The sequence below is a fragment of the Lipotes vexillifer genome, unplaced genomic scaffold (genome assembly GCF_000442215.2).
Source record: "Lipotes vexillifer unplaced genomic scaffold, Lipotes_vexillifer_v1.1 scaffold447, whole genome shotgun sequence".
NCBI lineage: Eukaryota > Metazoa > Chordata > Mammalia > Artiodactyla > Lipotidae > Lipotes > Lipotes vexillifer.
In genome coordinates, this window is record NW_006786302.1 from 1385113 (window position 1) to 1397567 (window position 12455).

At 46.9% G+C, this 12455-nt stretch overlaps 1 protein-coding gene across 1 annotated transcript in view; it reads right to left on the minus strand.

Moving 5' to 3' along the window:
- PTPRM (protein tyrosine phosphatase receptor type M) overlaps nt 1-12455 on the minus strand; it is a 594672-nt gene that overhangs the window by 72059 nt on the left and 510158 nt on the right. Inside the window, 1 exon segment of the mRNA XM_007458456.1 lies at nt 10174-10210. Within this exon segment, the coding sequence (XP_007458518.1) occupies nt 10174-10210 (37 nt within the window).

The window sequence follows — 12455 nt, forward strand, 5'->3', positions numbered from 1 at the left end:
GTACGCGGGCCTCTCACTGTTGTGGCCTCTCCCGTTGTGGAGCACGGGCTCCGGATGCGCAGGCTCAGCGGCCACGGCTCACGGGCCCAGCCGCTCCGCGGCATGCGGGGTCTTCCCAGACCGGGGCACAAACCCGCGTCCCCGGCATCGGCAGGCGGACTCTCAACCACTGCGCCGCCAGGGAAGCCCGAATCAATTTATTTTGAATCATTTCGAAATAAAAGTCTACAAGATCACCCATGGAAGCCTTAAAATAATTTCTGATACACAAACAGTCCAGCCCCACCCAACACAGACAGGCTGCAGAAACAGGCCAAGAGCACACGTCTTTCCCTTTGTCTCCCTCTGCTCCTCTGTCATCATTATTCTCTTTCCCAGATCATTGCTCAGCCCCATTTTCTCCTCCAGTGGTTTCTTGGCCTTCCAAAGCTCCTCTCTAAAGCATCCTTGTGTGATTGTTATATCAGAAATTGCTTTGGAAGAAGCCTCTTGGGAAGGGACTTGTCTGGTCTTTGGAATTAAGCTGTTTTCACTTACATGTAGTCTGACTCTAAGGATGCATCAGAGAGGCCTTCAGGACTCCACGCTGGTGTTCTTTGCTGCTATCAGAGATGGTCAATGTCTGCAAGACTTCAAAAACTGAAGGAAAATATGCTTTCTGCAGTTGATGAGTTAGCTTATTGTCTTTGCAACCCATGCTTGTTTAAAAATCAACAACAGTGACGATAATTTTTGTAGGCGGACGCACGATGCTGGTGAAAATGTAAGTGGTTCCCTTTGGTACATCCTGGAAGAAGCACTAACAGGTGTAGAATGTATTAGCTTTTATGAAAATGACATGAGCATACGCTATACTTGGGTTAAAGCCTGACTACCTATGTGCTTTGACCGACGTGTTTTTGGAATCAATGGAATAATGATAAGAATTTTAGCTAATGCTTACTGAGAGGTTGCTGGTGGCGCTGGAATCTGAGCCTCAGCAGTGTAACTTCAGTGTCTACACTCTAACTAACCACTCTGCTCTACTGCCTCTTGCAGGGGAAAAAGCCTTGTCCTAGTTACTGACATAAAACATATTTGTATATGGAAGCAATTTTACGGCCAAATAAAATGTTTAGGTTTCAAAGATTTGATTGTGACCATGTTGCCTAAGCAAAGGAATATCTGTGAACAGAACCAATAACAGGGTGACTCCTGGTAGGACTAGAATGTTCCAAAGCATTTCTGGAAGCCCCATCTACCTAAATGGACCGTTACTTGGATTTTGTTCCTTTTGGACTATACTCAGCCCTCCTCTAGAATCACGCCACCCTAGCAGTTATATAAACATTTCCAGCTTGCAGTGGTGCCCCTGTGAATGGGAATGCAAAGGCTGCTATTATTCTTGACATGGAAACTGAAGGATAAAGGCAGATAAATCATATTGAGTGGCGGCAAAGACGAGGCCTCCAAAGAGGAACTTGCGTATAGAAGACAACGGCAGGGTGGTGGGCAGCGTGTGGCAAGGGCCCAATCTCAGATCCAGAGATGAGATGCATTCCCACTGGTCCCTGATCCCCGCGACAGGCCTGATGGAGATACCGCGCGAAGAGCTGCGAGGAGGCGGACGAGAAAGCGTTTGCAGCCTCGGGAGGGAGGAACATGACAAATGTTCACATTACAAGAGCCTTTTGCTGGCGGAGTCACAGAGCATCCATCAGGCCTGTCTCCAAAGAGAACCCTCGTGCACTCATCCTGAGTGCTTGTTCACGCTCTAAAGAGGGGCACAGAGAGAAGGCCATCAAGGAGAAAAGAAAGAATGGCAGCCTTCAGAGCAGAGGGGTTGGGTGACCCAAAGGATCTGCCTGCCTTCTGTCAAGGAGAAGCACAGCGAGAAGGGGAAAACCTCCCTTCATATGTTTCAGGGGCCACTGCCAGAGAAACAAAAGCTTGCATTACTCACTATCTTCTTTAATTAAGCTTTTTTTCAGTACACAAGTGGGATCCATTTTTATTTAAGAAAAAGAGAATGAATGTGATAAATTAATAAAATAGAGGTAAGCTGACACCCTAGGCACGGCGGAGTGCAGGCAATCTCGTTTTCAACGGCACTGGGAAGTCTCCAGAAGCATCCCTTTGAGTGAGAAGGCGAGAAAAAGAACTTGCAGTGGCTAGAAACTTCCTCAAGTTTGCTGCCTTGAGAAACTTGTCCAAAACCTTATCGATGGGCGATAAAGGACCCTGGTCCCGAGACGCAGGAAGAGTGTGGTTCTAGGGCAAAATCAGGCCTCACTTCTCCACCTGCTCAATGGTTCAGGGCTGGGAGAGAGAAACAGCTAAAATACTGCCCAAATCTGATGTTGCTGTAAACTCAAAGATTGGTAACAGCTGGTTGCTTATATACATGGCACACTGTGTAATTCCCGAGCCATGCTCTATTCCCAACCCTGTACTTAGCAGGCACTTGGTATATGCACAGAAATACTGGTTCAGTTTTCGATGAACTATGCCTGAAAGGAACGGCTTGGCTTTACAAAGAGGGGTGAAGGCCGGGGTAGGCCAGCCCCAGAGAAAGCACCTGGGGGGTGAGTCACAGCTCTGTCCTTTCAGGACAGAACCTGGAAGAAAGATGTGACCTCCTACGTTTTCCTCACTGTTAACCAAGGCCCCTTAGGAGGCTGGAAACACATGATGTTCCTCCTAAGTTGAACACGGTGTACACACTATTCAAATATGAATGTTCACCCATACAGTTCGCAAATCCTTTTGCAATCGTGACTCATTTGAACTGACATGATGAGAGTCACTTAAATCTATTTGTGCTTTAAGTTTCAACTGTTTCAATTACAAAACAAGAGAGTTGGACTTAAAGGTTTTTTTAAAGTTTCTACCATCTCTAAAAGATGCTATCATTTTTCTACTTCAAATCAGGAACACTTCTAAATTACTCTGAAAGATTTAAAAAGCATTTGTTTCCAGGCAGTTGAGGACCCAGTACCTGTGAGACAGCATTTGTCTTCAAATTATCCTGTATCAACTTAGGTTCTGTTCCTTGAGGGATACGTTTCCGCCACAGCATCTATGACAACCCTGAAGGATGGTACCTAACATGATCTATTTTTGGTTTCATCTTTTAATACCGCAAGCTGACTTTAAACGTTCTCACTTCTAATGAGCGAGTTTATTAAGAGCACAGGGCTGAGCCATGTCTGTGATCCGACCTTTTGGCTAATTGGCCAGTAACTTTTGAAATTAATCTGGTTAAGAAAAACTATTGTTTTAAAGGAAGTTTGTGGATAAGCTGTTTTCCTGAAATTGTTCATTTTCCCTTGGAAACCTGCAGATGGAGAGTAAGATGAAGGTGGGCCCTGCATGGAGACCTTGGCCCCGGGTGTCCTCAGAGGTCACTGTTTCCCTAGGTATAAATCACACTTCCTCAAAGCCTCCCTATTTAAGTTTGGAAACTAGAGCATACTCCAGTTTACCGGGCAGTACTTTTAAATCAATCTCTAATAGGATATGATAAGTGAATCCAAACATAACCTACAACCCACTGACAATGTGGGAATAGCTTAGCCAGGAAGAACAATAGCAGCTAATGGAGAATTTGTACTTGAGGTGTGCGCAGAGCTGGTGCTTGGAGGAATAAAAACAAAAGTTGTTTACTGAGGGCTTAGCTTTTGATTTAAAAAAAATCTTTCCTTTCAATTCTACTGAGAAATAATTTCAAGTGCTCATCTCCACCTGGAGGTCAGAACCCAGGAGACAAAAGCTCTTTACAGAGTGTGTAGAGCTTGCATTGACCCTCTGGCAAGTCTCAACTTGCTGAGGGAAGCAGTGTGTGCTTCTAGGTACTGGTAATTACTGCTCAGACGCCTGGGAAAATTTAACCCATATTCATCTTTCTGAAAATCCTTATTAACAAAGTTCATGCCACACAGGGTATGTGGATGAAATGCAGAAGAAACACAAATGAAAAGCAAACAGAATGGAGTCACTGTAGCAAAGTTCCAACTGTTTTGCAGTAGTGGAGGATAGGAGGTATTTCCACTGTAAACCTTCACACCCCACATTTTTATTATTTTCACCTAAGAGTCTGCCCCTAGCTCAAAGTCTCTGGAGGAAATTTGCTTTAGGTTTCTCATTTCCAAATTAGTAACAGCTTATAATTATGGACAAATAAGACTGACTATCTAAGGTGTGGTTGGGGGGCCATATATGCATGAGCAGAATCAGCGTGGAGCTAAGCAAAGTGACTTCGACAAAAGTGGACAGTCTCCAAAGACAGTGCCTTGATTTACTGACATGTTGAAAGAAAAAGTGTTCACGAGAACAGGAGGTGACCAGCCCTTAACTTAGAACAGACACAGTCACAGATACTGGAGCTAAAAATCCATCCAGGTCATTAGACACTGTGTCAGGCCAGCGGAGGTGCCGTTTGGCTTGGATGGAGTATTCTACTGCCTGGTTGGTGCTGGGCACGTGGCAGCTCCCCATTCACGCATCCGCTCATCCCTTCACTCCCTCCCGCGCTCCTGCCGTCCCACTGGGCATCTGCTTCGTGCCCACCCTCTACCAGGCCCTGAGTAGGCGCTTGTGGATTGGTGGATGAACCCTGTGGCCCTTCTGCGGATGCCAGGCCATGAAGCGGCCTTCTGCTGAAGCATCTTCCTCTCTGGCTGGCCTGAGACACAGACTACCCTTGCCAGGCTGAGGGCAGTTCTATCCAATGGACAGTAAGTCTCTCCCAGTTCCTGGGTCTATGCCAGCGTGACTTGGAGTCCTGAAATGTGACACTGAGCGTTCAGAGTCTCTGGGCAGGAAAGATGAACATCTTTTTAATTCTAGATTGTTAAAATCCATATAATTTACTCTCCTTGAGTATAGGTGCCCCGACACCCACTTTACCGTGTCTTTTTTTCTGAATTGTGCTAATTCGACAGGGTTGGCCACCCAGCTAGAGTTCTGAGCTCGGCCTTGATCTTGCCATGCGGAGTCTCTTTGTTGCCATCAACATTAACTCCTTGGATCAGCTAAGCCATGGACCAGGGTGTCTTCCAAACAGATGCCCAGATGCCCAGCTGGGAACAAGGCGACTCCAAACGCTCAGTGTCATATTTCAGGACATTTAAGACAATTTAAATTAAGAAGTATTTTCAGATATGAATGTATCATAGAAAATTTGCTTTTTGAGATGCGTCACAACTTAGGAGGAAGAGGCTGGATCCTAGACTCATTTTGTAAAAGATTCACCACGTGATTTTGCGGGGTGAGCTTCATGAGGTCCACAGAAGTGGCAGCACGCAGTGCAAGGTGGGGATCGTACATTATCCTGCCCCACCAGACACTAGAGAGATGCTTGCAGAGCCCTGATGCAAGGCACAGGCACTCAGCTACGTGTTAGTTCTCCCCATGGGCATCAAATCTATTTATGAAATGAGACGAGTAATATCTTAAATGGTCAGAGGACAGAAAATACATTAAATTAGTTACAGCACAAAGCCTAGTACATAAAAGGCACTTAATATTTACTGAATGGTGGACAAAGAAAAATGCCAAGTTTCAGAAAGGAAAGTACTATATAAACCCAAAGTACGAATACAGAAAGAAAATGTATCTATCATTTTTTTCTTAAATGAGAAGGAATCACACTTAAAAATCAACAGTTTTGACACTAGAACATATTTAGTATTAGAAAACATACTTTAGTTGTATGCAACCTGGATTGTTGAGTAAAATAAAAACTACAACTGCCCCCTGCCATTCCTGTTGTCTGAGTCATTCATTTCTATCCCAAATTTTCTTGTGGTTACTCCCTGTTATCTTTGTTTGCAGGTTTTTCTCTCCAGGATAATTCCACACTAACTAATCTTCTTAAAGCACTGTTTTCACCACCACATGGCGTAGAAACATCCTTCCTTTTTCCCTCCCTGCCTTTCTGCCTTTCATTAAATAATGCTCCTTATTCAAAGCCTTTTAATGTGTCCTCACTTTACCTGTCAGTTCTTTGTTCTTAACCCCTCTAATTCAGGGGTCTTAATCTAGGGGGTATAGATCTTTCAGGCTGGATTTTAGTAAGTTGGAGAATGCCTGAACTTCTGTGTAAAATTGTGTGTCTGTGTGAATTTGTCCTGAGAGACGATCCATTTCAAGCAGCAACCCAGAAGACCCAAGACGCCGTGGATGAAGACCCTTCCCCCTCAGGCGGTCTCCCTCCTGCCCACTGCCAGGGGCCGTGCTCCTCCTGGACCTTGGGTGTCCTCCCACTCGGCCCATCCTCTGGATGAAGACCTGCCTCCCCCTCTACCCCCCGTCCGGCTCCTCTGAAACCCGGCCAAGCGCGGGTGCCCTACCCCGTGACTGCGATGTGCCCCCCCGGATTTCCTATCCTCTGGGTAGGATCTCCCCATGCTTCTGTGCATCTCCAGCCCACAGATGAGCTTGGAAGTGAGGCAGAGGGATTGGGCGCTGGACAGCCATGTCCATCCCAGACTTACAGCCATTTCTTCCACAACTGCCTCACACTGTCTTTCCTGAGTTCTCTCAAGCAGGACCCTTGAAGTCAGTTTGAAAAATAAACGTAAACAACAATGAAGAGAACGCTTCTCGTTCTCGCACCACGTGGCTGGCAGGCATTCTCCCGAATCATCTTGGAGGATTATGATCCGTTCTGGGTGACCCTACCCGCCTGTGTACTGCCTCTCTCCGTGAACCAGCTTTTGAAATCCCAGCTCTGCCCCGGCTCTTTGTGTGGACACGCAGCCACAGACGTGAGTTCCCCTCCTCTGACCCCTGGCACGCCAAGTCGTTAAGTCCTGAGTGTTGTAATTGTATTGATGGCTGGCCAGGCAGATGTGATCTGGATCATCAATATATTAGCTGCCAGATGGAAAACAATTAAAGGGTGGGGAGACGGGAAGAACACACTCAAAAAGCCACCGATCTGGCTTGAATGCGGTCCCTTCAATTTGCAGTAACATTACCATGATCATCAAAGGTCAAAGTCAGTTACTGGTGGAAAAAATCAATAAAGTTGAGGGAGGGGGAGAGGCTGAAGGGATAAATTCATGACATGCCCTCTGCATTGAAGGGACTTGCTAGAAATCTATGTATTTCCAACTCTTGGGGAAAAAACCAGTTGTCAGGAAAATGGACCATTCATGTAGTTTCAGGGGTTCCTGCTGTGAAGTGATTTTAAAGACTCATCTCAGTGCAAAATAGAGACGAAAAAAAAAGAGCAAAGGAGGGATTCAAAAACTGCACCTGCCTGTTAGTCTTCATCACCCTTTTTGCTGGACTCTGAGAATCAGCTTGTTTGTGGTTTTTGGTTTTTTAATGAAAGCTACCCACGAGCATGTTCTATTTACCTTGCCCAGGTCAATTACTGCAGATGAGCAGAAATCTTTATTACCGGCAACCCGAGGCCACCAGTTACACTGCGCTTGTGGCACACACTAGAAAAGACATTCTGACTTATCAATCTGCACGTCACGGTCTGAAGGTATTACTCATAACGTGATAGGTACTGTCTGGACTGAATATTAGATTAAAAATCTGCTCACTCCTTCCTCCTCCTGCTGCACCAATAATAGCGATGTAAGGACTACCTGGTCGTGAAGTCCAATCTGTAGCCCACCCAGCACTGAGGAAAGGGCCACGCTCTGTGAACAGCGGGGTACCCTTCTCTGCTAAAGGCACCGTGGTGGTCTCCTACAAACATTACATTTGCTATTTCTAAGCTGCCTACAAGTATATTTGCTCATGAATACTTGAGAGGTTGAAGGCTGCCAAGGACGACTGCTAAGCAATTAAGTATCGTGACCTCCCTCAGGGACAGAGGGGCAGAAAGAATGAACGAGGGGAGGGGACCCATGTAGGGCTTTGGGGGTTTCAATCTCTACTTCTGCTGGCTATTCAGTCACGTCAATCTACAGTGAAAACTGTGAAAATCTAAATCAGATTTAATTTTTTGCTTATACTTTCTATGAAAACGTGGGCTGCTAATCAAGAACTCTGGAGCGTTTTGTATATTTCTCAATGAAATTTTCATGTAAATCTGTAAAAACTGCAAATTTCACATAATCATCAGATGTATTGAATCAGAGCTGCTGTGACCCTGACTTGGGGGCATCCTGAAAGCCCTGCGGACCCATGTGAAGCAGTGGTGATGGTTCCTCCACAGGCATTGGTTAGTTCGGTCTGGAAGCTCCCAGGGCTGGACTCAGAGGTCCGGAAACACGTCCTCGTTCTGTCTAGATGTGAGACAAACTGGGCACTTGCTCTCTGAAGCCCTTAGCACCTCCTAACAAGGGCCTGCCTTGTGCCAGGCTCACACCAGGCACTGTCTGTGCAGTGTTTCTTCTGACTACAAGGCGACCTTGGAAGGAGACCTTACCGACGTCATTCCAGGGAAGGAAACACACTGGACCCGGGTGTACGTAAGACTGTGGACTCTACGAGTGGTGCCACCAGGTTTTTGCTGTGGCCGTGGGGATTGAGGGTAAGGCTCCACTTCGGCTACACCTAGAATTTGTCCACCCCAGAGCTCTGGTGCCCAACACCACCAGTGGGGAAAAGCCAAATGTAGCTCTTTAAGTCAACATTAAAACTTCAAATTCAGTTCTTCATTCGCAGTGCATACTTTTTCTTTTTTTTTTTTTTTTTTTTGGGTATCCGCGGCACGTGGGATCCTCCCGGACCGGGGCACGAACCCGTGTCCCCTGCATCGGCAGGCGGACTCTCAACCACTGCGCCACCAGGGAAGTCCCGCAGTGCATACATTTTGAGTAACAGTGGCCACGAATGACTAGCGGCTACCATACTGGATGGCACAGACAGAGAAGATTTCCACCGATGCAGGAAGTTCTACCAGCTGCTGCTGCTCTAAGTGCTGGGATTCTGGTCTCTGGCTACGACTGCCTCTTCTACCTCGTGACTCATTCACTGAACTTGGCCTCAATCCTTTAGCGCCTTCCTTCTCCTCGTGGCGCACTGGACACCTCTGACCTCCCTGCCTCCACGCTGAGACTTTTCCATCCATGATTTCTTGTCATCCTTGATTCCCTTGCTCCTTTGACTTGCTCTTGGGCAACCCCCCGCCAACCCCTAAATGTTGGCAGGTTGCATCCTTTTGATTTCCCTGTTCCTGCTTCTGGGATATGATGCATTACCAGAAACGGTGATAAAATAATAAAAGGGAGAGAACGTATTCTCTATTCATCCCTAACTCTTCAACCCTATCAAGTCTTCTCTGCTTCCCAGCACTTCTTTGGTTCACCTTGTATTGACTCACCAACTCATCCCTGACAATGCCTCTTCCTGAAATCCTCAGATCTCCCACGATCCTCACCCTCTACAGATGACCCGCCCCATCGCTGGTGGGGTACAAAAACCACACCATGTATATATATATGTACAATTCAATCACTTTGTGATTCAATAGCAGAAATTAACACAACATTGTAAACAAATGTACTTGAATAAAATACATTAAAAAAAGAACAAAACCACGCCATGAACTTCCCCAACACGTTCCTCTGACTTTCCTTCTGTTTCCTTTAGCCAAAGTGAGCCACCAACTTTCTACCCAGGAGCACTGACTCTCTGCTTTTAGATCTTTGCTCGTGATGTCTCTCTCCATTAGATGTTTTCTCCCCGCAAGCTCACCTCTGCCACAAGGCTGTTTTTGAATCATCCCACCCGAAAGCCACCTCTTTCTTGTCCGAGTTTCCCTAACCTGTTATCTGTACCTTGCACACAAGGTTTTAAGTGATACTGCATGTGCAAATGTCCTCCCCACTGACCCACGCCAATGTGAGACAGGTGCTTGCTGGATTCGGCTTGCATCCCCAGCAGTGACCAGCTCAGGTCTTTATTCAGTATCTATTTATTCAACGAATATCTATATATCAATTTTTGCAAATGTCAGATGAATTGCTAAAGGCAGACAGAGTTAATTCAATAATTAACTGATGAACACATTTCTTCTAATGATCTCAACACGAAGTTCTAAGCGAATGATTACCTCACCAGGACCTCTGATGGGAGACCAGGGCGCGTGTGTTGACGGCTAACACTGCAATCATCGGGGCTACAGCACTGTGCAACAGAGCTCCTGGCGGGGGTGGGCTGGGTGTGAAATGACAGAGCGGGCAAACAAACCAGAGGAAGACATCAAAGCTGGAACCAACTTACCTTGCGTAGCAATATAATGATTGGGTCGATGATAACCCTAAAAATAAATGAGAAAGAATATTTGACAAACTGAAAAATCAATAAGCAGCACAGAAATCACATGCTAAGTTTGCCAAAATGAATGCACCTACAAATACCAATAGCTGCATCGTTTGAAAGTTACATGACCAGACCTGGGACCACTGAGCACCTCTTAATAAGCCAAGGTGCATCAAATATAACATTTCTGATGCCTGCACGGCGGGGAGTGGGTGAGTAACTTAATCACACACAGGCTACGAGATGATGGATGAGCAAAAAACACTAACAACTTATGGCTTTTCTGAAATAACATGACTACAACTCTGATTAGAGTGTAAACCGGCTAGGAATGTGCAACAGGATTTCATCTGTGTTTGGGATGTCATTGGCAATGTGACAAAGCTTTAACGCATATTCTGTTACATCAATATAGGCAGTTATATAAATAGTTATACTAAACACCATTTTTAAACGCTGCTAATACCAAGACATGATGCTGTAGCAAGGACCAGGAATTTAAAGAGGTAGAGGTTCTGCAAGACCCCTTCCTTTTATCATGACCTTACTAGAAGGGGGAAAGATGAAAACTGGGACCAAAGCAAGAAGGAAACAAGGGACATCACAGGATCGATAGCTGGGAAAGATAAAGCCAATTTAGAGAAAATGACACACAGGTAACATACAATATCACCACGGACCTTAATACTTCCCCTTTCTGTCCCCTGAGATGACCCAAAATACTATGCCCAAAGCCAGCTGAAAAAGAGAATAAAGATACTTGGAGAGGAAATACCAATTTCTCAGACCACTTAGATGCATAGCTGTTAGATCTTTTTGCCCTTAAAAGCAAGTCTACAAGAGTGAACGACCAAAGCAAACACATTCTTTTGTACAACTGGCCTGCTGCAGGTGTCTGACATAGAGTCATGACAGATATTAAGGAGGGTTACTCAGATGATCAGTCATTTCCTGCCAGCTGGTAAGCTCCACGCAGCAAGACCTGGTTGGACTCATCACCGTATGTGTCAGTCTGCAAGGTGCTGGGAGATGGGGGCTGGCACGGTCCATGGAGACCTCTGATGCTGAGCACAATGGCAGTTCCCAGGCCTCCCCTACTTGACCTGCCAGCAGCATGAACACAACTGAGTCCCCGAAATGCCTTCTTCGTTGGCCTCCGGATGTTACGCTCTGGCTTTCTCCCTGCCTGGCCACGCCTCCCGCTCTTCATTCCTTCGTCCCCTCCTGCTTTCCCTGGCGGCGATGCTGGGACGCCCTGTGTCTGGACTCTCTTCTGTCTACCCCACTCCCCTGACGAGCTCCTGCAGCCTCACGGCCGACGGCACCCGGTGTCCTGGGAGCCCTGCACCCTCACCTCCTGCCGGGCCTCTGCCCTGAAACCCTGGGGCGAACCAGTGCCAACTCACCTCCCCTCGGACGTCTGATGCACATTTAAAGCTGAACACATATAAACCCAGCTCCTCATTTCCTCCCCGCTCCGAGTCCACTCCACCACAGTCCTGCGCAGATAACGGTGACCCCACCTCCTGAAGGCATGCGGGCCCCTCCTTCCCCAGCCTCCACCTTAGCCCAGACCCAGGATCCTCCCACCTCCCTCCCTCTGGCCGCCTGTCCCGGGCCAGGCCACCCTCGGCCACCTAGCGGGCCTCCTCGCTTTGACCCCCCTGCCGACCTACAGTTCATCCTCCTCGCGGCTTCCAGATCCCTCACTCCTCCACAGCTGCCGGGCATGCTCCACAGCCAGGCCTTTTCCTGGGCTGCCTCTCGGCCTGGAGGCTCAGCCCCCAGATATCCCCCCGGCCCAGACCCCCACTTTCTCGGTGGAGTTGACATTCCACCGCCACTGTGTTCCTCCTACCATCTACGACACCAGAGAGACTTAACCGACCTGTCTCATTTGTGGTCTCTTCCTCCTGGTTAGATCATCAGATCCGTTATGTCAGAGTTTTCTTTCTGGTTTTGGTCTGAATTGTGCACCGTTACAGCACCAGTGCCTCAAACAGTTACTGATCTGTAATAGGTGCTCAATAAAATCTCATTGACTAAGTGAAAAGGGGCCCTGAATTCTGACTCTTTTCTCTGTTAAAACGAGAACTAATGAATCTGGTATTTTCATTACTTTTAGGTCCTCCCTCCTCTGTGTCTCTACCCAGCCGTTCTTTAAAGCTTAGTTCAAATGGCCTCCAGGACAAAGTCTGATTTGATCACAGCCACTCCTCAGAGTGTGGTTCGGCAGATGCTGA